At 43.8% G+C, this 25000-nt stretch overlaps 1 protein-coding gene and 1 long non-coding RNA gene across 2 annotated transcripts in view; one reads left to right on the top strand and one right to left on the bottom strand.

Moving 5' to 3' along the window:
- The window catches only part of frem2a (FRAS1 related extracellular matrix 2a), a 137954-nt gene that overhangs the window by 11877 nt on the left and 101077 nt on the right, over nucleotides 1-25000 (bottom strand). The window contains exons 10-18 of the mRNA XM_037547206.1: nucleotides 23351-23518; nucleotides 21932-22114; nucleotides 20339-20469; nucleotides 18316-18474; nucleotides 16334-16637; nucleotides 14396-14527; nucleotides 10625-10956; nucleotides 1303-1495; nucleotides 973-1077 (exon numbers count right to left, since the gene is read on the bottom strand). Coding sequence (XP_037403103.1) covers nucleotides 973-1077; nucleotides 1303-1495; nucleotides 10625-10956; nucleotides 14396-14527; nucleotides 16334-16637; nucleotides 18316-18474; nucleotides 20339-20469; nucleotides 21932-22114; nucleotides 23351-23518 — 1707 coding nt within the window. The remainder of the gene's footprint in view (nucleotides 1-972; nucleotides 1078-1302; nucleotides 1496-10624; nucleotides 10957-14395; nucleotides 14528-16333; nucleotides 16638-18315; nucleotides 18475-20338; nucleotides 20470-21931; nucleotides 22115-23350; nucleotides 23519-25000) is intronic.
- On the top strand, nucleotides 215-1439 carry LOC119265988. The gene is made up of 3 exons (XR_005131799.1): nucleotides 215-346; nucleotides 916-1097; nucleotides 1310-1439. It is a non-coding gene; the product is annotated as an uncharacterized LOC119265988 (long non-coding RNA).

Raw genomic sequence — 25000 nt, 5'->3', positions numbered from 1 at the left:
TTCGATTCCCTGGCCGGGAGACCGGGGTCCTCTCTGTGTGGAGTTTGAATGTTCTCCCCGTGTCTGCGTGGGTTTCCTCCGGGTTCTCCGGTTTCCTCCCACAGTCCAAAGACATGCAGTCAGGCCAATTGGACGTGCTAAATTGCCCCTGGGTGTGAGTGACTGTCTGTCTGTGTCTGGCTGTCTGCCCTGCGATGGACTGGCGACCTGTCCAGGGTGTATCCTGCCTTCCGCCCGAAGACTGCTGGGATAGGCTCCAGCTCCCCCCCGCGACCCTGACGGAGAAGCGGCTTAGAAAATGGATGGATGGATGGATGGATCCATCAATCTCATCTGATTTACCAAGGTATGGCTCCTCTGTCCAAGAGTGTGTTAGTGTGGAGAGACATTAAGTTAAGTCTCCTTTTATGAATCCCACAATGAGAGAATTCAGCATTTAACCCAGTGAAACACCACATACACACACTAGGGGGCAGTGAGCACGCTTGCCCAGAGTGCTGGGCAGCCCTATCCACAGCACCCGGGGAGCAGCTGGGGGTTAGGTGCCTTGCTGATGCGCCCTTCAGTTTCACACTGTGAGCTCAGGGGATCGAACCAGCGACCTTCCAGTCACAAGGCTGGTTCCGTAACGTCCAGCCCACAACTGCCCCCTGTGGACACTCACGCAAGAGGTCTTAGTTTACTCTTCTCTTTTATCTCTTTGATCTCATTTAAGCTTTTTTTGTCTGTCAAATGCAGTGTAATGCAGCATTTCTGCAGATATGAAGCTGAGACTTTTTATATAGTATTGCCATCACCTCACCCCTTCATTAATTTTTCACTCATAATTTTGTTTATTATTGTTTAGTCAAATTTGAGCTTGAGATATTGGAAATGTATCTAAAATCCATGCTGTTTCCACCTTTGATCTTTCAGATTTCAGCAGAAAAATCACCTAAGACACCTGCAGGGGTAGAGGGGTTTAAATCTCACCAGGATGAGAGGCCACAAATAGCCCCCTGAAGCGAGCCTCCGTGCGGAAGTTGACCACCAGACGGCCCTGCTCATTTATCCTCATGCTAGTTGGGTACAGAGCTCCTGAAACACATCATGGTCGGGTCAGCACTACATTACTTTAACACACAGTGTTATATGTATACCTATTAATTGTACCTGTACAGTAGGTATGAAATGCCCAATGAGAGCAGATGCAGTCAGTGGCGGTGTATTTGATTTGTATTGTAATAATGTAAAAATGATATTTTTTGTATTTTTGAGCTAAATATGTCTAAATTTGCAATGAAGCATGTGTCTGAAACTTGCCTTGCAGCTCTGCTTGTGGGGGGCTGCCAATTCCATCCTTCCACAAGATGGCAGTGTCGTACACAAAAGTGAGCCGCAGCTCAGACTGCAGGTCAAAGTGCTGCCAGCCGCCCGCTCCTACAGGAGAGTGGAACACGTAGGAGACGTGGAGGGGAACCCGCAACGTCACATAGGACTGGACCAGATTCAGGACCTGCCAACAGAACAATAACAACAGGAATTCTATTGAAATCAGATTAGATTATTATATTTGATATAATCGCATAACCTTTTTAACTCCTCGGGACCACCAGTGGTTCCAAAATTGCACTTCATCGTATTCCTCATAATATTCATATTCCATAAGCTCCATTCAGAAGCTGGGCGTCGTGTGAGGCTGTAGCTCTTCTCTCCAGTCTAATAGACGGTGACGTCATTTTAAACCCTTATAATAAAAGAAGCTGAACTTTGTTTTTCTACTGAAAGTCGACCCGTTTTTCCCCAAATCTGGGCTCTAAACTATAAACAGACGGCGTCTCTTCAGTGATCTGCTCTGGAAACATCACTTTTAGAGAACAACACAAAGAGCGGCGCAGATTTTTGGCTCTCAGCAATAAATTGTGAGCATGTAGTGATATCAGAGATCATAAAACACATGTTCTGTTCATTTGAGGAGCTTTTACAAAAAATAAATAAATAAAATTTACATTTATTTCATTCAGTCACTGAATAATTTCCCTCACGATTTGGTCAGAAAATTCAGATGGACAAACCAAAATATACCCTGGAGATTAAGAGGATAAGGAAGGAAAAAGTAAATAAAAAAGGGGAAAGGGGACTTTTCACAACTGGTTCATATAAATTATTAAAAGATTGGAGAAATGTGGACTCCTAACCACCATATAAGACGTGGCAGACCACCAAAACACCAGATCGCCATCAGACAGGCAGGGCAAGTTTGTTTATATAGCGCCTTTCAAACACTGCTGTCATTCAAAATGCTCTACAAATGAGAAAATGCAGAGTTTTTTAAAAAGGTAAAGTGAACGCAAACAGAAAAATCTAATTAAAAACCAGGTTTAAAACACAATTAAACATGATTAAAACATCACATTTAAAAGAGAAAATCATTCATAAATTAGGATGGGTAAATAAAGTAAGAACTAAAAGTTGGATTAGGATTAATCTCTCCGTTACAGAGGAAAAAGGTTCTAGAAACTCGTCTAATGCTTTCTGACCACTGGGTCCATTTAAGAGCAGCATAGTGGCCAAACGCTGCTTCTCTGTGTTTAGTCTTCACCTTCGGCAGGACTAACTGACCAGCTCCTAATGATCTGAGAGTTCTGCTCGGCCCATATCGCTGCAGCAGGTCGGATAAACACGCTGCTCCTGTGCCATTAAGACATTCCTAGAGTAGTAACAGTTCCTTAAAGTCTGTTCCTGAACTGACTGGTGGGCAGTGGAAGGACTTAGTGAGACGCTGGTAGCTGCGTTTTGAATCATCTGAAGCTGTTTGATTGTCATTTTTGGGGGTCCAGTCAGATAAACGGTGCTTAAAGCTTTCATCTTTGAGTGGGAGGGGAAGTCTAAGCTCCACTCTTGCTGCAGAAGTGTTTCTGTCCGTCCTCCCACTGTGAGAAGACCACTCAGTGATTTGGGTTTAAAACGTGAAGCGAGCTGTTACTGAGAAAGGAAGACACAATAGAAGCTGCTGGTGATGTCAGAACAGTGGACTGGCCACCTGAGAGTCCAAACCTCAGCATTACTGAATGAGTTTGGGACCGCAAGCGGCAGAAAACAGTCGACTTCTAACGCTGAACTTTGGAGATGTGAAGAGAATGGAAGCTGGGATCAAAGCAAAGGGTGGTCACAGTAAATACGGCAAAATTTGGCATTTTGTCGAGTTTTCTGTGTAATTTTCTGGTAAATATAATGTCTTCTTTTTTTCTGATGCTGAAAATGAAATAACTTGTACTTCATGATCAGTCAGACTAGAAATTAAATAAATGAAAGGTGGTCTCTGACTTTTGCACAGTACTGTACACAGTTGTGGCTCAAAACGTAATATAAAACTGACAGTTCCGGTCCTGAAACCTGATTGGCTGAGCCGCGTTCGAAGCCATTGTAAAATCCATGATATACCACGACTCTGACCGCCTCACAGTAACCGAACTGTATCACAGCGCCGCAGCACGAAAAACCCATCTGCTGTTAAAGGATTCATCTCTGACTGTAACGCTGATCACACCGAGCACCGAGTGATCTGATGGAGTAAGAACCTGATTTTTGTTTAAACTGCAGAGCTGACGACTTATTTTCTTATCTAGAACTGGGCTGGTCAGCTAGCCTACAGGCTAAAAGACGGCAAACATGCTAAACAACCCCGACATTCATATCACAGGCTTGAATTAAAGCACTAACGATAGGATTCACTGAAAAAACTGTCAGAAAAAACTCTGCCTGAGTCTTTATGAACAGTGGGAGTGAGCTGAAACAGTCCCATCCTGTCTCAATGCTGGTGCATCTGGATGGCACAGTGATGTATTGAGGGTGTTGCAGTGGCACAAATGAGCAGGCGAGCGGGTTGGTGATGGTGAGGAGGAGGCCCTGATGGTCAGTCTTCCGACAGCGTTCAGCTGGACGGCTCCGTACTCCCTAAAATAGTTTGCTGTGTAACATTAAGTTTAGAAATGCTGTCAGATCGTGACTGCTTGTTCAGTATAAATGTGGATGAATCCCAAATGACCATTTTAGCGATGTTTTGCTCCGTCAAGCTGCAGGAGTATCTGAACTCAGACGTAGTGCACTATGTAGGGAGCAGGGAGCCGTTTGAGATTCAGCCCCAGCCTCAGAAAAGGGGCGTCGTCAGACTAGCAGAAAGCCTCACGGTGGTGATTTGGTGACCAAAAAGTTCTTATAAACTGAAAGAAACTGCATTAAACACTAAAGCTGTTATCATTTGTTCACTGTTATACAACAAAAAGTTTTATAAAATCATGAAATGTCAGTTTACAGTGATTAATACAACTTAAATAATTCTCTAAAACATTGTGCATTTTAATATTTTTTATTTTATGTTGGCCACCGTGTTATAAAGGCAATAAGCCAATCGAGGCAGTGAGTTACTGTGATTCTATTACAGAGAAGGGAGTTTTAGAACAAAGCACACCCAGAGAACACCCAACGAACACCCAAAGCACACCCAAAGCACACCCAAAGAACACCCAACGAACACCCAAAGCACACCCAAAGCACACCCAAAGCACACCCAACGAACACCCAAAGAACACCCAAAGAACACCCAACGAACACCCAAAGAACACCCAACGAACACCCAAACAACACCCAAACAACACCCAAAGAACACCCAACGAACACCCAAAGCACACCCAAAGAACACCCAACGAACACCCAAACAACACCCAACGAACACCCGAAGAACACCCAAAGCACACCCAAAGCACACCCGAAGAACACCCAACGAACACCCAAAGAACACCCAAAGCACACCCAAAGAACACCCAAACAACACCCAACGAACACCCGAAGAACACCCAACGAACACCCAACGAACACCCAAAAAACACCCAACGAACACCCAAACAACACCCAACGAACACCCAAAAAACACCCAAACAACACCCAAAGAACACCCAACGAACACCCAACGAACACCCAAAGAACACCCAAAGCACACCCAAAGAACACCCAAAGCACACCCAAAGAACACCCAACGAACACCCAAAGAACACCCAAAGCACACCCAAAGAACACCCAACGAACACCCAAAGAACACCCAACGAACACCCAAACAACACCCAACGAACACCCGAAGAACACCCAACGAACACCCAACGAACACCCAAACAACACCCAACGAACACCCGAAGAACACCCAACGAACACCCCTCCCCGTGATAAAATCGCAGAAACCCACGGCCTCGAGTGGCTTGTTGCATTAATAATCACGCCACCGTGCTCACTACTGCTTGACTGCACTACAAAAAACTAGACCTCACAAAATCTGTTATGTTTTCAATAACGAATCTGTGGGCGGAGCATGAATATGTTAATTAGAGCAGCACAACATACTGTATAAATCAAACAGGAAGGACCAAATAAGGTGAATTAAAAGTTTGCGGTCCTACAGACTGCAGCAGCCACCCGCTGCACACCATCATCACGGACAGGAGGAGCAGGTTTAGTGGCAGGTTGCTGTCACAGAGCTGCTCAACCCTCAGACTCAGGAGGTCCTTTGTCCCCAGAGCCACCAGGCTCTTCCACTCTTCCCAGTGGGGTCAGAAGAGAAGAGAGAAGACAGAAGAGGAGAGGTGAGGACTGAGGACTGAATCTGAATCTCAGGCCAAATCATAGGTTTATTTTATCCACCTGGACACTTTATTTCAGTACCAATATCTGCACATATTTCTTCAGTATGGTCATTATATGCTGTTATTGCACTGCCTTTTTATCCCAGGTTATAGATCTTATTTCAGATTTTTGTGTATTTCTAGTTGTATCTATGCCTTATTCTTCGTTTTATATTGTTTCACCCTTATTAGTGTAACTGTGTGAGTTGTGTGACTGATACTGGCTGCAAAACCTCCTTCGGGATCAATAAGGTATCTGTCTGTCTGTCCATCCATCCATCCATCCATCCATCCATCTATATTCAGAGTCTCTGTAAATGACTCTGATTCCTCACTAGAGGGCACTAGTGATCAGCACTTTGCTACCAAAAACCCTCTATTAGTTTTGGAGTCTGGCCCAGACTAAAAAAAAAAAAAAAGAATTAAATGGCCTCTGCTTTGTCAGAAAAAAGGATTATCTGTCTCAAAGTATAATCTGGGGTTGATTGAAAGAAACATTTCCTCATTTACATAGTCAATTATAATCAAAGTACCATGCAGTGAAAATCGGCCCGCTACTAATGAGGATGGCCCAAACACCTGCTAGCCTGGGATTACTCAAGAGAGGAAAGAAAATCCCCGTGAAATAATCCTGCAGCTCACATCCTGAGAGAGCACGGCCGATCCCGCTTCATATTCAAGTGACACAGCGCGATAGTCTTAGCGGAGTCAGTGGGTCATATGGAACCGGAATACTGACAGGATGCAGGAATAAGCCTCCCGCCGTCCCCCCTGAGACTGATCGTCTTCAGCTAATGAACTGAAGGCACTGTGGAGGAGAGGAGTGTGCACTGAGGACTCCAGTGCACTGAGGAACGGCGAACACCAAAAGGGTGTAACGGACATTTAAGTGAGCCCCTTGATTGAAAGAGACAGTGAACCCAACAGGGCAGCGGATTCCAAAGGTGAGTCTTCCCAACAGCAGCTTGCTTGGCTGTCGGTTTCATTACATCGTTACATTAAGAACATTTAGTTCCAGCCACGCGAGCTGATTGGTTGAGAGCCGTTCTAACTGCGCTGCTATTTCACCATAACATCACAGGTTTATCACAAACACTGTATCACTCCGCTGAGACGCGGTTGCTAAGCAACAACTTTGACAGCTGTGGGAGACGCTTAAACCATCTGAACGTTTTTACTTCTGACTTTGCCACAAACAGAAAACGGACGCTGTTAAGACCACATCTGGCCGACAGCCGATTCGGTCCGACTCTGAAGACGAGCTGACACTAAATTCCCAAACTATCGTCACCACTGAGCAGCTTTTCAGTCGGCAGCTGTGACAGAAGAACAGCTGAACAACCTGGAATCAGCCAGAAATGAACCCAACACCATTCGCCAAACTAAACGGGCCGTAAGAAGCTTTACAGACCGGCTGGAACAAAACAACATTAATACTGATCTGGACAAACTGATCAAACTGAGCTGAACCTGATATTGGGTCAGTTTTACGGCTCAGTCTGATTTGGTCCGACTCTGAAGATCAGACACGTCTGGCGAATGGTGTTGGGTTCATTTCTGGCTGATTCCAGGTTGTTCAGCTGTTCTTCTGTCACAGCTGCCGACTGAAAAGCTGCTCAGTGGCGACGACAGTTTGGGAATTTAGTGTAAGGAGCTGGAGAACGAACTGCCGGCTGAGCGACGAGTGGGCGGAGCTCGTTACTCTGACGTAGCAACGAGCTGCTCGTTAAGGAGCTCTAATTAGGAGGAAGGAACTGAACATTAAAACATATTAAACGCCGCGTTCACGGCCAGTTTATTCATTTCTTACTGTATTTATTTACCTGCTGTATTAAAGCAGTAGAGACACTCGAGGAGGGAGTTATCACCAGTAACATCACGGCTGTGATGATCTACGGCCACCAAATCACAGCCGGGATGTTATTTCACAGTAACACAGTCCCTCTCGTGTTTTATTGCTTAATTATAATACTTGAATGGACACGATTTTCAAGGTGTCGAAGCAAAGGAACAGCTAGGTTAGAAGTCACAGTCACTGGTGAAGACAAAAGCAAAAGTATTCTGACATTAGTATTTCTCACTCACAGATCACTGAAACAAGCAGAGAAATCGATCGATACCATGTGCCCTGCTACAAATAAACCACAGACCAGCACGGCCAGTCACTAGAAAAACCAGCATAATGCTGTTTTAGGCCCAATCCCATTTCCAGTTATGGGGTAGTGGTTAAAACCATCCTCTATGAAATGAGACCCTCAAATAAAAACAGCATCACTTCATTAACAGCTACTAGCGCCGCTCTGTAGGCGACCCTGCCCGTCTGCAGGGACAGCAGAGGAGGGGAAAGTTCAGCTCCTCACTGCTGGGCTTTAGTTACATTTAGGGATCACACGCCTTCAAAGAGGGGGGCAGTTATTTATTATCACCCACCACTAATTCTTCAGTGATATGAAGCTGAAGTCAGAGATTCACCAGATTCTTGCTGGAATTCTCCTGTTCCAACTTAAATGGTGCAGCAGTTGCATTCTGGTGCCTGAAGCTGCACCATTTAAGGTGGAATGGGAAAATTCCAACAAGAAGCTGTCAAATAAGAAGCCAACTTCAGGTTTATGTAATAAGGTTCTAACGTTGATCTATTATGAATATCTACTCAGATTAAGGAACGCTGTAACTTACCGCTACAGAGCTTTAACCATCACTGTAAATAAATACCTACTACATGAAGTTAAGACCCTCTGAATAGATGATTAAATGAAATGAGCTTAAAATAAAACCAGAGGAGAAACAACCACATCAGCAGGTTCTCTGAGCTTCACCAACCACATCAGCAGGTTCTCTGAGCTTCACCAACCACATCAGCAGGTTCTCTGAGCTTCACCAACCACACGGCCACATCTACACATAAACACCACACAGACATGAGTGTGGGTCACTGCGTTCCCTCCGTTTTATAACCCTATCCCACTTTCTGAGAGTGACATTCCTGAAATAGTGGAATCTTTCTTAAACTGCCGCCCTGTAATGGTACTGAATGCAGTCCAGCAGTGACACTGACTGCCCTGCAGTGCTGCTGATGTGCTTGGCTGGACCCAATGCCTCATCTAGGTGTGTAGATCTACTGGGCCACCATTTAATGATTCCTTACTTATTGTTTGACACCACTGTACTTTCCGTGTGTGTGGCCTCCTGATGCTTTCTAACTAACAGCAGGTAATGGACTAATTAAAGTCTTTCTCTGTGCTGACACACAGTAAAGGGAGTCTTAAGGGCTCCACTAAGGGCGCAACAGGAAGGTATCAGGGTCAATGTCGATACGCCAACAGACGACATGAGGGACACATGCAAGTAAAGGTTCAATATGATCTGAAAACGTGAAAACATGGCTACAAAACATGTACAATTGGATGTAGAGGAATAACAGAAAACGAGAATCATCATTTGCTCAGTTCTGCATCAAACAGCTTCACATAAAACAGATTACAGGCTCACATGCCTTAGTTATCCACAGCTGGCAAAACAATCATACATCAAAGTCACTTTCAAGGAAAAACCTTCTAGGACAGCTGCATTACAGCTAGAAGAACTGGAGTCTATTTAAATAGCTGTCACAGTTACTTCAAATCATTTTCTGCCAGTAACTGAGATAATCTGTTATCTCTTCTAAGCTTATTGCATGTGACAGCGTACTAGATAATGGTAATGAGATTCTATGGCAGACATGCTACAACATTATCATTTGTGTGTACTGCACGCTAAATTACACAGTAATGATTCTCTAATGATGTTCTACAGCAAGATTCACTCGAAAGAGGCCCCGAATATTCTGTAACAGCAGTCTGAACCAAATATTACGCTACATATCTTGACGTGTGTGTAACTGATTGCCTTACATGCGATGCTGGACACATGAAGGGGTACGGGGGTCTGCACCCCGAAGTTGAAAACGGAGGTTAAAAGTTGCGACGGCTGTCCGGCGCCTACCTCATCGCTCCAAAGCAGGGACATCCCGGCTTGTTTGAAGCTACATATACTGGGAAGCACATTGGACACTGTGTGGTCCAGATTGCTTTGTCCTAGCGAGAGTTATTACAGAATATTCCGGGCCTCTTTCGAGTGAATCTCCCAGTAAATTGGACCATCCATCGATTGGTGTGAGTTGTGCATCAACCCATTCCATTGTCCTGATGGTTGGCTTTTAAACATGTTGTGGTAGCAGCCACGTTTTGAGATTATGGTCTATAATTTCGGCCGGTTGCTCTGAGTGCTCTAGCGTGTCAATCATGTCGCTATTTCTAACCCTTTGTTTATAATTTGAAGGCTAAAAGCAGAGATGTGATGTAACAGTACTGAGTGGGTTTGGGGTGATTTTGGAGCTGGTGGACGGTCACAGGTGAATGAAATCACAGAGACTGATGATGATCTGATTGTGAATCATGTCGTTGTTTTAACCCTTTGTTGGAATATAAAAGCCAAAAAACAGTACAAAGATATCAGGATTTTGGGTGATTTTCCGAGCTGAATTACTCAATGATGCTGACATCACAGCTCAGTGACGTCACAGCTCGATGACGCCACTCTAGCTACTTAGGGGCGGGTCTGCTGAGCGGTCTAAATGTGTCTCATGTCTGTAGCTTAAGTCGCTCTGTAGTTATAAAGTCGAGAAGTCGTCTGCCGTTTTGTCCGCAAACTGCGGGCTTCTGGAAATTTCTTCTTAAATCCCACTTATGCAGTTTTCATGAAGATTTTCATATTTGGGGTTTGTTCTACGCTCATTCAAAAAGCAAAGAACCGACCAATTCTGCGCTTTAAGAACACGTCATGAATCTGACCGAGACTTTTTATTAGGACCTTTTTCAAAAACAAATTTAAGGAAAAAACTTAGACATTGTGAATGAGGCTCCAATGTTACTTGATCACAACTAAAACCGGTCCTTTTCCGTGTGCTAACAGGAGGAAGGATCAGCAGAACTCACCTGACCATCTGTGCCGATGGTGCCCCCGCAGTCAGACAGCAGCTCAGACATGTCATAATAAGTAACAAACTCCCACAGACATGCCTCCAGGTTCAGGTTCCTGTAGAAGCGCAGGGTGCCCTGGCCCCTGAGGGAGGCGCTGTACTGGTACGGTGAGGTCTCTCCTACGCTTTCCATGTTACGGGTGGCTTTGGTCAGGAAGCCATGGCGGGTGGACACCTCGTTAAAGTCTAGCAAGTTAGAGCAGCGGTGGTTGCCCACGCGGCTCCCGTCAGGGCTCAGGGTCAGCTCGAAGTTGGACAGAGGGCGAGTGGAGACCACGGGGAGCATGCCTGATGCAGAGGAATGCAAACAGAATCAGTGGTATAAACAACATGCTCTGTGTAACATTTATGACTGTGTACAGCGGCTTTGACTCAGACCTATTACACGCTTTACTTAACCCACAAAGGTCTTGATAAACCTGTGAAATCAGGCGTGGTGCATCAGGAAAAGTTCAAACAGAGTCATGCATAGGGGTCCCAGGGCTGCGACTGAGAACCACTGATCTATGATTGTAGATCTCACTTACTGAATGAACACTAAGGCCCAATCCCATTTCACCCCAGTCCCCTACCACTTAGCACTCAGCCCTTTGTTTTGAGGGTTCACGTCTAGGGTTAATGTCTCCCGATTTTGTGTTGAGACAGAGGGGTGGTGTGAAGTGTTGGGGCTACTTGATCCTCCAAACTGAGGTTTTTCAGAGACTCCAAACAGAGAGATATGAGAAAAGGAGAAAAACCGGCAAGACGGCTGAACAAGAGACCAAAGAAACCCACAAATGTGAGAATTTTCTCTGTTAAAAATGACGATATCCATTGCATTATCTTAGTTTAATGTCGTTTCAGTGAATTCTGGTCGTTTTTCTTCATAACAAGCATAAAAAGTCACTAATAGTATGCTAATGTCTCGGTAGCTAGCTAGCTAACTTTCCCATTCCACCTTAAATAGTCCAGCAGTTCTGATGCCTGAAGCGCCAGAATGTAACTGCTGCTACATTTAAGGTGGAACTGGAAAATTCTAACAAGAATCTGGAGAATCTCTGACTTCAGCTTCCTATCACTGAAGAATTAGGGGGGGTGATAATAAATAATTGCCCCCCTCTTTGAAGGTATATGATCCCTAAATGTAACTAAAGCCCAGCAGTGAGGAGCTGAACTTTCCCCTCCTCTGCTGTCCCTGCAGATGGGCAGGGTCGCCTATAGAGCGGCGCTAGCAGGGAAAATTCAAACGACAGCTGGCGAATGAGAAACTGACTTCAGCTTTGCGACTTTTTAGTGTTGGTCAGTTTCTCGTTGCAGATTAAACATATCAGGTAACCAGCTGGAGTGACTATAAACACTAAGTTCATTCATCTCTAAATTATCGATGTCGGTCTTAAATCTCTCTCTTTACGATGTCGTAGCTACTAGCTGGGCGAGACTGTTGTCTGTGTTGCTATGGTGACCAGCCGTCTGCGCTGATCTTCAGGGTTAAAGGGTGAATCAGCAGTTCTACATTAACTCCAGCGTTTAAGACCATTTACTGTTAAACTGAGTTGAAGGATCAGCAGAGCTTTATTTTACTGTAGAGGAGGATTATTTTATTATTACCTACTGATCTGATTCAGCTGTGGAGCCACAACAGGGCAGTAAAAGAGCCGCATGTTGTCGACCCCTTGAACCAGCTCAAAAGATATCAACTACTTTTTTGGAAACGTGTATTTCTCATGACTTTTTACTGCAGTGATGTTTGTTTGCATATCACTGTTTTCAGAAAAAACCTTGTATCTCCAAAATGGTGACTTTACAGGCGAAGGAAAAAACCTACTTTACTTTTAACGTAAGTCAATGGAACCAGAGTTTTTTCCATGTTATTTTGGGCCATTCATCGTGAAATTTAAACACAAAGTAAAGAACGACATGCAATTTTAAATTATGTCAAAAACTGAAAAATGACATACGAGGAGATACGAGGTTTTCTTCCGACATCAGCGATCCATTCTAACGTTATCCAGTGCATTTACAAGCAAAAAATTGTTACTGCCCAGATAAATGGTTTTATACAATTTGTCTAGGTGCCCAAGGCTATTGCACAATACTGGAGATGCACTTTGTAGGTATAAGCCACCTGACTAGCCTATCAGCCTCTCTCTACCCTGCCTATCAATGGAAACGGTCACACAACCACTGCTGACCACATTTTATTAGACGGATCACTACGTGGTGGACTGTGTACAGCACAGCAGTGAAACGCATGTATCAAGTGCAGGAGCGTTGCTGTGTCCCTGTTTTGCTGGTTCTGAACAGCCTGCCAACCAAAAATATACACCCAGCAGTGGTTCTGTGGTCATAAACCGAACACTGATGAAGGAACCGAGGAAGATTAACATAAACTGTGCATGAAAAGACATGAGCTTTAGTCTCAGCGCAGTCTACTAACAAAGTAGATCACTTTAATGGGATCAAGACAAAACAAAACCTTAACCAAATACATTTTTCCTGCATGTTGCTTTCCAGCTCAGTGGCTTAAATCAAACGCTAATAACCTACAGAGACTAAGCTCTGCGGAGAAGAATCCTCTAAAAGCTCTCTCCACAGGTGGATCTATACTGTGATCTACAGGTATATCTGTAACGCTTATATCTCACATACAAATGGAGGTGTTGCTGGTTGCCATGGCATTACAAGATAATGAACAGCTGTAAAATAGAGAGGTGCAGTAAAGTTGAATTATCCTGGCTATTTTTAGGCCCAGTCTCGCTTGTGGCCCACATTCCAGCCTGCGAAAAAGTAGCAGATGTTGCATTGATTATGACGAGGTGACTTGCAAATTTCTCTGTTGTCTTCGATTCATCTCTAAAGAAACCCTGTGAAAGGCATTTTCTGTGGCTTGCAATATAATCTACATATACAATCTACAATATATATTTCTACAATTACAGACTATATTCAGAGCAGGTACTATTTGGGTGGTGGGTCATTCTCAGCACTGCAGTAACACTGACATGGTGGTGGTGTGTTAGTGTGTGTTGCGCTGGTCTGAGTGGATCAGACACAGCAGTGCTGCAGGAGTTTTTAAACACCTCAGTGTCACTGCTGGCCTGAGAACAGTCCACCAACCAAACACACCCAGCCAACAACGTCCTGTGACCACTGATGAAGGACTAGAGGATGACCAACACAAACTGCGCAGCAGCAGATGAGCTGTCGTCTCTGACTTGACATCTACAAGGTGGACCGACAAGATAGGAGTGTCTAATAGAGTGGACAGTGAGTGGACACAGTGTTTAGAAACTGTAACAGCACTGCTGTGTCTGATCCACTCAGACCAGCACAACACACACTAACACACCACCACCTGTTACTGCAGTGCTGCGAATGATCCACCACCCAAATAGTACCTGCTCTGTGAGGGTCCATGGGGGTCCTGACCACTGAAGAACAGGGTAACAGAGTATCAGAGAAACAGATGGACTACAGTCTGTAACTGTAGAACTACAGAGTGCAGCTATACAGTAAGTGGAGCTGATAAAGTGGACAGTGAGCGTAGAAACAAGGAGGTGGTCAGAACGTTCTACCTGATTGGTATATTAACCTGGACAACCAATGCAACGTAAATCCAAGTCTAACGTCGGCCAATTCCTGTAGGATATGTGGAGAACATGTTAGCTGGCGAGCAGGTGGGAGAACAAAGCTTTGTTGGGGATGAATGGTGGCAGGCAGACAGACATGCAGGGTATTATTTGCTCACCGTCTATATGGGGCATGGTGACACCGAGCTTGATGAGGTTGGCATGTTCCGGGTCTTCTGCGCCAGTGTAGCGGAGCTTGGCAGAGAACGGCTCGGCACCCACTGTGCCCACTTTACGAGGCTGGCACATTCCTGCCAAGGAGCATCAAAAAAATGTCATTCGCTGGTTAATTCAGCATTATTATCACCTCGAGCTATCTTGAAGTCACAGTGTGTAACCCACAGCCGCATGACAAGCAGTCTGGGAAAGATGCTCTGCAGCTCCAAAATAACAAATCTTCAGTTTGTTAAGCGTCGTCGCGAATCTGTTGCCATCTTTGTGCTGCTGACATCGTCCAAGGCTGAAAATATGCAAATGAGCACTCTATCAAACCCCAGATAGTTTTTAATTCTGTGCTGTACAGATTCTTAGCAATTCTCAGATGTTCTGAATGCTCTAGGTGTTTTCACACCATCCTTGATTTGATCCACATTGCTGTGAATCTACTGCCATAGCTGCATTAGAAATCTTCTGCACTCAAATCGTAGCAATATGACAGAAGTAGGAAAGCGTTTATATTAGCATCTGGCTGTTGGGGTGTCTTTTTCTTGGCCCTGAAGTAAATGAATTAATGAAATAAGGAGAAACTCATTCTCTTTTATTAGCGCTTCCTATTATACTGTTTCTTAATCGATGTTGGCCTTTGCACTGCTGATATTTCAGAAGGTTGACATTTTCAAATGAGAATTCAGATTTTTTTATTTCTTGCTGTGTGCATTCCGATCAAATCTTACATCTTCCTCATGAGTGTAGTGTGTCTTCATGACTCACCTGACTTAACCCTTGTGTGGTGCTGATGTGTGTGTTACTCAGTGGTCTGGTGGACCCACCCATTTATTGTTTTTTTAAATTAATACAGCCACAACAATTTATGTGGCCAGTGTAGGGTTCTCCTTTAGCAGCTGTAGCCAGTCAGCAGCCTGTCCATGTTGTCCACCCTCACACACTAACAGCAGACCATGTAGGAGGAGAACAGAGTGAAGGACACAGCACCTCCACACTTTTACTCCCTGTAGGTTCAGTGTGAAGCACTGAAATTGGGTTATTTTATATGTTCTTCATAGAAAATGAGCAAACGGCAAGGATTCTGGGGTTGAAACCATAATAAATCACATCATGTTTTCTTTTAGTAAACATTGAAACAACACACAAGGGCTAACTAATATAAATAGGTTAGAATTTTGGTCTTAATATTGCAGGCTGATAACCAAATTCAGCATTCAGCAATGTGTCTTTAAGGCATCTCAAGGCATGCAACGTGTTCTTGTTCCTATCACGCAGCCCTCGGATATACTGAAGAAATATTCCAATGCTTTTTTAACCTAATCTCTATCTGATGTAATGTATGGTCGATTACCACGGACAAAAAAAGTGCTTTGAAACAAACGTATAACAGAAGCCAGTGTTGCTGAATTCCATGAATAATAATTTGAAATGTCAGATTTTGACTCTCAAAGTGCATCGTCTTAATACTGGTATCTAATTAGCATATTAGAGCGATCTACCTTACAGTCTCACATGCTGTAAATTTTAAACTAATATTTCGGAGTATTCTGAAGTCGTACAGCCCTGCTGGTGCTGTTGTGTGATGGAAACTGAAAGCAGAAGGCTAAGAAGTTCAAGCAGTTGGAGAAACAACAACTCCCTTTTATAAATTTAGGGATGCAACAAAACTGGGCCTGCCCTCCAGGGATGGTTTTAAGTTCTATCCAGGTTCAGTGGCATATTAAGCAATTAGAGCCTAAGAGACAGCACTATTCATTTTGAGACCAGTGCATATGTGTGCACGCTTTGTGCTTTGCCCCTTGCCCCTTGCCTGTTGCCCCTTGGCTACTGTTGATAATCACTGCTATACTGTATTGCACACTGGCACTTTTGAATGTTAACAGCATCCTGACCCTCTTCTGTGCTGATGGACGTGATGGGGCTGCTGAGCTCCAGTCCCTCGTCTCCGTTGGAGTTGACGGCGCGGGCAGCGCACTGCACCCGTGATCCGGCCTGGAAGTAGATGGAGTCCAGGGTGATCAGTTTGGAGGAGGTGAAGAAAGTGTCGAAGTCCACCTCCTTCATGGGGCTGGTCACTCCGTCCGGTGTGCTGGGGGCGCTGACCAGCCAGCGGTAACGCGTGAGCGTGTCGTTGATGCGCTCGCTCAGACATATCGAGCCTGTTTTGTCATATTCTGGGTATTTGGGGTTGCAGGCCTGGAGAAACAAAAGCAAGAGAAGTTTATTTTCCCCGACAGAGATGCAGAACGGTCCTTGAGCAAACTCTCTCGACACACATACAGTAAGTGCATAAATACATCACAGGCAGAGACGCACACACAAGGCTTCAGGAGTGCTGTGACTATTGATTCTCTATAATGCACTTGTGCACAACATGAGTGGGTTTATTGCATTTCCCTTGCGTGCCTGGATGGTAATCAATTCACCTGTCCAGTCTGCCCTCCTATTAACCTACACAACCTGGTCAGGACCCAAGCACATAAGCTCTGACCTTTTATCTCTTTCTCTGTTCATGCTGAAGAGGTATACACCCAAACTGCTAGTGAGGTGCCCCACGAAAGAGGCTACTCTAAGCCTGAAGAGTGCCTCAGATGACAAACTGTGTGATTTTATTTTGCTCTTTTTTTCATTCTAATTGTGAGATTTATACAAGGACCCTTATTCTGGAACATTTTATGGCTGTGAATTGGTACTACAAGGTTCTGTTTCTTTGTGCTTCAAGGACACTTTTAAAAAGCCCGTGTTTCTATAAACCTTGGTGAATAATCGCTGAAAGCTTTTCACTGAAAACACACTGCACTTAATGTTCTCTGGTTTGATCAGGTATGTTAGCATGGGTTTCCTGGCCTGGGACTAAACAGGACATTAAATGAATGACCAATAATTAAAGTCTCATTTAACAAGTACACATACAAAGCGCTCTCACACAGACTCACTGTAACTTCAGTCTAGCAAACACCTCATTGTCACCGATGGACTGAGAATAGATGACCAACACAAACTGCAGCAGCAGATGAGCTGTCGTCTCTGACCTTACATCTACAAGGTGGACCGACTGTAAACTGTAAAACTGTACACATCATAGCTTTTTTTATTTCATAACTCATATTATGGTGCAGAACTGTACAATGGAAATAGTACAATAGTGGTGTATATTAATGTGTATATTGTGTATATGTTTTGAGTGTAGTTTGTGTGTATATACAGCGTGATTCAAAAAGGTTCATCCGAATTCAAAGCCCCATATTTTTACAGCCGTGAGGCGTCTAGGAACCAATCACAATCCAGTTGTAAGAGGGGGGTCATAGAGCTTCTGACTGGCTCCTTCAGTCTGAGAGGAGATGAGACCCCTGAGCAGAGCGTTCTGCGTTCTCCATGTCAATAAGAGTGAATCCGTCAGAACTGAGCAGTGGGATTTTCATCAGCAGTGAAGCTCCAGCAGCTCAGAGCGTTCAGCGCTGGTTCCACAGCACTGGATGATCTCCGAAATCCCACTGAAAGAGCCGTGAGGGCAGCGACGCCCGACACGCTCAGTCCAGTCTGGGATGAGTTTGACTGTGGAGTTGATGTCGTCTGTACAGCTGGAGGAGGTTCAGACTGAGACCTTGTAGAACTACATAATAAACTTTATGCTCATTTACACCATTTACAGTTCACTGCACTGATCTGTGATGATTTACAAGTAAAATAAATCATTTTGAAGTTGGATGAATCTTTCTGAATCACCCTGTATATATATCTATGACGCATCTGCATGAATGCGATGTGACAGTAAATGTGATTTGATTTTTGATTTCATTGTGGAAATTATGGTAATTGTTTAAAATATTCAATTTATGAATGAAGGACAGTTAATCTGAGGATACAGACATACCGTTACACACACTACTGGGTACCCTGCAGGTGGGTGCACGTTGGCCTTAGTCCTTGTGACGTCATCGTAGTGCAGCAGAGACACAACGTGAGGCAGTGAGGGGAACGTGACGTCAGCCATACTGTTGGTTTCCTCAATGTACACTATGGCTTTGGTGACCTGCCAATAGAAGAAAGGAATCATAAACCACTGCAGTTCCATCTTATCTCCGTCAGCTCTGTCCAGCAGGTCAAGTAGTCCAAGTTTATAAATAAGTGCAAAAACAATTAACACAACTAACTACCACTAACTACGGAATGAACACTTTTCCAATCTAAAGATCATTGCTGGTGAGTAGAAATCTCAACAGGCTACAGCAATAAGTAGAAATGTTATTGCTGAATTGTGGATCTTTGGCTCTGGAGAATCAGTGATTCTCCTAAAACTCCTTAAGACACAAAGGAAACATAAGCTACTTCTGGCCCAGATAAAAATGATAATATTCATCATGATCGGCCTCTCCCAGTCCTGTCCATGTGTTCGTATTGTTTTGGTTTTGTAGTCCAGCCCCCTTGTTTAGTGACTCCGTCCCTGATTGTTTCCACCTGCCCCTCATCAGCCCTGTTGTATTTAAGCCCTGTGTTTGCTGGTCTTTGTTTGATTTGTTGGATGTTCTGGTTGTACTGTTTGTATGTTTGAGATTCTGTGTTCTTTATTGTCATGTCTGTCCCGCGATCTCTACGTGTTGGCTCTATGACCTGGACTGTCTCGCCCCAGATTTTGGATTTGCCCATAATAAACGTCGCTTATCTCCGCATATGCGTCCGCCTCCTCACTCCCCGGCGTTACAATATTATTATTATTCATAGCATTAAAACCGAGAAGGCTCTTGGATAAGAAATGGATCAACTCAGGCTTTTAGCTCAGTTGCACATAAATGTGAACATTATCATCTCTGCTAATCTGAGCACAGTGTCTTTATTGTGATCTCCACTAAAATACAAGAGCTGAAATATCTGAGCAGCAAGAGAGATTTGAGCAAAAGCCCATGCTGTCTCGTTGTTGTCTAGGAGAAGCTACAGGGATATGAAGGTGATTGTTTCTGGTTTTCTTTCCAGTGGACAGAACTTGAGAAACACAATTCGAACACAATTTTTGACTTAAGAAGTATCTAATACAACCATTTTTTAAAAATAGTAACAAAGAATAAGCAAAGAATCTTGTGCTGATTAGCTAAAATTATACAGGTGTACGATAGGCAGCCGGAAAGTTGCCGGTTCAATCCCCAGCGCCGACAGTCCATGACTGAGGTGTCCTTGAGCAAGACACCTAACCCCCAACTGCTCCCCGGGTGGTGTGGATAGGGCTGCCCACCACTCCAGGCAAGTGTGCTCACTGCCCCCTAGTGTGTGTGTATTCACTAGTGTGTATGTGGTGTTTCACTTCACGGATGGGTTAAATGAGGAGGTGGAATTTCCCCGTTTGTGGGATTAAAAAAGCATCACTTAACTTATACAGGTGCTTACAGTGTGTTATAGTGGACAGTTTCATCGCTGTGATTTGTTATTTGTGATGATGTAATCAGCGATAACACACAAACTTTTAATACTGGAGATTTATTTATTTTTTTAATGAAAGAAGAAGTAAAGTGGCCACTGTTACTTAGCAACCGGTGGTCAGTGGAATGAAACAGGTGTGGTGAAAAATAAAAACAACACCAGATACAACAACAGGAGTAGAAAGCTTTTTTAACCAGTCAGATTGTGTTGTCAGAATTAAGTGACGTATTAAGAAGTGCGGTTGCACTTTATCAATAACACACATTTAAGATTAAGATTAAGGGACTTACTGAATTAGTTGTCTGGACTGATCATTAATGGTTATGCATTTAAAGATGGCTGTTGTTGGTATTCACTCATGTTTATATCTGTCTAGAACTTCGTAAGCAAGTCCGTGTAACAGGAGCTTCTCAGGTTTTAGCTGAGTACCTCTGTAAAAGCCAAGCAATGAGATTCATTAACATAAAACAGAAAGGCTACGGTACCTGGGTCTCGGCCATCATGTTCTCGTCAGGTTTGAGGTGGACAGTGAAGGCCTCTCTCATCTCTCTAACGCCATCGAACAGAACTTCAACCTCCACAACATGCTCCCTTTCACCCTCCTTAAATTCAATATCTGCACACACACACACACACACACACACACACACACACACACACACACACACACACACACGCCACAAGCAGTATATTTCTCAGGGTTTAAACTGCACTGGATCCACTTAAATAAATAATATTAGTTATTTCCAAAAGCATCCCCGGCCGGGTGACCTGGGTCCTCTCTGTGTGGAGTTTGCATGTTCTACCCGTGTCTGCGTGGGTTTCCTCTGGGTTCTCCGGTTTCCTCCCACAGTCCAAAGACATGCAGTCAGGCCAATTGGACATGCTAAATTGCCCCTAGGTGTGAGTGTGTGAGTGACTGTCTGTGTCTGTGTGTCTGCCCTGTGATGGACTGGCGACCTGTCCAGGGTGTATCCTGCCTTTCGCCCGAAGACTGCTGGGATAGGCTCCAGCACCCCCCCGCGACCCTGACGGAGAAGCGGCTTGGAAAATGGATGGATGGATGGATTTCCAAAAGCAAGTACACTCAAAAAAGTTGATGCAGCCTATTTCATTCGTGTGGAAATTGTGCCTTCAGTCCTGAATATTCAGATGCTCCAAACAGGCCGTCCAGCCTAGAAGCACTGCTACAGTGAACTTTTCTTACCCAGCGTCCCACTGTAAATGCTACACTACATTACATCACAGCAAACCAGGTACCCATCAGCCCCTCCCCTGAACCCCCTCTGAGATCACTCTGACTGTGAAGTTACTGTGGAGTGAAGGCCTGGAGAGGGAGGGGTGAGATAGTCGAGTGCTGTCACTGTAATTTGTTCCCTCACTGGTTCTAAAGTCAAGCTCTAGAACCCTTCACTCTGTATCACTACACTACACTACAGTACAGTAATGCTGGTTTCTGCTGGCGTTCTATTGGATATGCAGTGTTAAGTCAGTGCCAGGCTAACGGTGGTGCACACTAACAGTGGTGAACATTCACAGTGGTGCACATTAACAGTGGTGAACATTGACTTTCCCACATTGGGTGAAACTCTGATGTTGCTCTAGTTTAAACTCTGACATTTGAAGCCTGTAATGAGCTTTATTGTGTTTTAGTGTTTCAGTAAATCCTTCAGTAAATTCTTCAACTTGAAGCCTCAGTCTGAACCCTGGAGGAGGCTTTAGTCCAGTACGCTTCACTTTACTTAGAGCGGACTAATACAGCTTATGAGCTCTTATAATGTATTATGAACACTACTTATAATGCATTATGTTAAGAATTCATAATGCATAATAAGCATTGCTATAACGTGTAATGCATTTTTATAAATATTTATAGCCATGTTTATTATGCCTTATGAATGCATTATAACATGGTATGAATGTGTTTATAGATGCTTACAAACATTACATTCGTAGAAAGTGTTCCCAGAGATCCTTTAGAAATGCACGGCATTAAAGCTCTAGTAATTTCTTAGCCCACCTAAAAACTGAAGAACACTAAACATCTGTGCTGTGCTCTGTTCTGTGAGGTTCCTCACCCTGAGAGATGGGGTGGTAGTCCTCCCCAGATAGAGCGGAACCGTCTTTAGTGTGGACGCGCACCACAGACACCATCGAGGAGTCTCCCACTCGCCGCACAGGGATCCTCACCACGCTAACCTGACCCGACTCTTTCGGCTCACTTACGCTGAACTTCGTCTCAGCAAATTTTATGATCGGTTCTGAAAAGAAGAACAGAAAGAGACTTAATAAGCCCCTGTTCATGCTGTATGCATGTTTTGTGTAAATGCATTAAATTACATTAAAATAAAACCAAACACTATGAAGAAATAAAAGTCCTTCCAGGTGGTAATACATGCAAATGTGCACTTACTGAGAAACACTTTACTGTAGGGTGATGTTAATAAGGCTACATGACTCATACATAGGCTTTTCATGACAATGGTAACATTATACTCTAGGGTGCCGTTCATAAGGCTACATGACTACTACATAAGCTTGTCATGACAATGGTAACATTATACTATAGGGTGCTGTTCATAAGGCTACATGACACCTACATAAGCTTGTCATGACAATGGTAACACTACTGTAGGGTGCCGTTCATAAGGCTACATGACTACTACATAAGCTTGTCATGACAATGGTAACACTACTGTAGGGTGCTGTTCATAAGGCTACATGAGTCCTATATAAGCTTGTCATGACAATGGTAACATTATACTATAGGGTGCTGTTCATAGGGCTACATGACTACTACATAAGCTTGTCATGACAATGGTAACATTATACTATAGGGTGCTGTTCATAAGGCTACATGACACCTACATAAGCTTGTCATGACAATGGTAACACTACTGTAGGGTGCTGTTCATAAGGCTACATGACTCCTACATAAGCTTGTCATGACAACGGTAACACTTTAGTGTAGGGTGGTGTTCTTAAGGCTTCATGACACCTACATAAGGCTGTCATTACAACTGACATAACCCTACATAACTGTTTAAAAATGCTTATCATAATGTGTGAGTTTGTGATGTCATTGATGGAGTGCGTTTGTGTTTGGATCAGGTTTGTTTGGAGTTTCACCGACGAGTCGCTGCTGCCCCGACAGTTTACTGTGCCCCACCAGGCTTTCTGTGCCAGAGACGCCACTGCTCATCAACACTTTTCAGTTACACGAACCACATTTGGATCTTAAGCTTCAATGCATGCTTTTAACAATAATGTGGAAAAGAAAACCATCAAATTATTAAATAAACAGAACCTATTGTTCATTGTGAGGATTGTGCAGGATGTACCCTGAGTGTTAGTGTTCCTTAACAGGCATTCGTCTTACTCCGCTGAAGAGTAACAGTGAGAAAATTCTAATCTGAAAAGGAGGCAAGGTGATGGGCAGCACAGCCCGAAAAAGAAAGAAGATTAAAAGAGAACAGAGCTGTTTATGTCTCTCTTACTGTCGGCGGTGTCTTTAATCTTGATGAGTGTTTCATTCTGCCGGCCTACTGATGCTCCGTATAAGGAGTCACTCTTTGCGCTCCCCAGCACCAGCTTCATCTCCTCCTCCTCCTCCTCATACACCAAATCATCCACCAGAGTCAGCACACACGGCTTCTCCGTCTCACCTGAGAGAGGGATTTCACATCCACAAACCATTAGAACTTCAACCAATCTTCAACATGCACGGACCTACTGGACTGCTGAGGTTTGTAGTATGTATGCTTTTATTGTCAAACCATCAGGTCACTGTTTTCTTTCGTTTACCTTTCAGCTGCGGAACATTTTTCATGTGCATATCTGGTGCATTTCGCAACAGTATTGAAGCAAGCAGTGATTAAAAAAATCAACACTGGGCCTCATTCTCTTCTCATTCTCTTAGGTAAGAACAGGATCTACACACACTCGAGAGCACAAAGGCGCAAACTATTCTGCAGTTTAAGAACACGGCATGAATCTGACATACATTTTTTCTTAGGACCTTTTTCTAGAAGTAATTTAAGGAAAAACTTAGGAAGATACTGATGAATGAGGCCCAACTCTAACATTTGTCAAATAAGCTGATTTGGCGGAAAAAAAACAAACAAACAAACAAAAAAACATGTTATTTGTACACTGGTGCTGAAGAAAACATAAAACAATCATGTGCAGAAGTTAGAATACCCCTGATCAGATTACAGAGCAGTGGGCAGCACTGTTGCCTCACAGCAAGAAGGGCCTGGGTTCGATTCCCCGGCCGGGTGACCAGGGACCTTTCTGTGTCTGCGTGGGTTTCCTTCCACAGACATGCAGTCAGGCTAAATGGCCCCTAGGCGTGTGTCTGCCCTATGAAGGACTGGTGACCTGTCCAGGGCGTTTCCTGCCTTCTGCACAGTGACTGCTGGGATAAGCTCCAGATCTCCCTGTGGCTTTTTAACAGAAAATGATTTAACACATTCTCTCCAGGGAACAAGCTTGAACATGCATACATTCTATTTCTACTTTTTAAGTTTCACAAATTGGGGAAAAAAAAAAAAAAAAATCAAGGTATGAAATGTGCCAAAAGGTTTTCAGCACATAAAATGTGCAGAGCTTTGTTGTCTGTAGAGGATGTATTAATTTATTTTCATCTAGAAAATCAACAAAACATTTGGCCAGGGGTGCCCAAACATTTGCCTATGCCTATAAAAATATATCTGTATATATATATAGATAGATAGATAGATAGATAGATATAAAACCCAAAGTTAGGGTTGCTTCCAAATCTTGGCTCTCAGTGTAAGTGAGACACTCTATATCTGTGTGCAGTGTAGTGCAATTACTGCAGCAAACCAATCCCAGGCTTAAGTCCCAGAGTCACTGTGTATTTATGGATTTTACACTGATGAGTCATGTGTAGCTATGATACTTAATGATGTACTTCAATCATTAGCGCAATAACTAATTAGAGCACAACTTGGTTGAGACACAGCCATAATTTGTAAATAAGGCTGGCACAAAAGTATTTAGCCACCCCTTCTGATTAGGGAATGCAGCTATTTTAAGGTGCACCCACTGCTGACACAGTCCTTCAACTGGGCACATACAGATGGTATAACCTGACAGAATTTGATGCTCAGGAGCAGCGCAGA

The sequence above is a fragment of the Pygocentrus nattereri genome, chromosome 18, assembly GCF_015220715.1.
Source record: "Pygocentrus nattereri isolate fPygNat1 chromosome 18, fPygNat1.pri, whole genome shotgun sequence".
Classification (NCBI taxonomy): Eukaryota; Metazoa; Chordata; class Actinopteri; order Characiformes; family Serrasalmidae; genus Pygocentrus; species Pygocentrus nattereri.
This window is presented reverse-complemented; position numbering and strand designations above follow the sequence as displayed.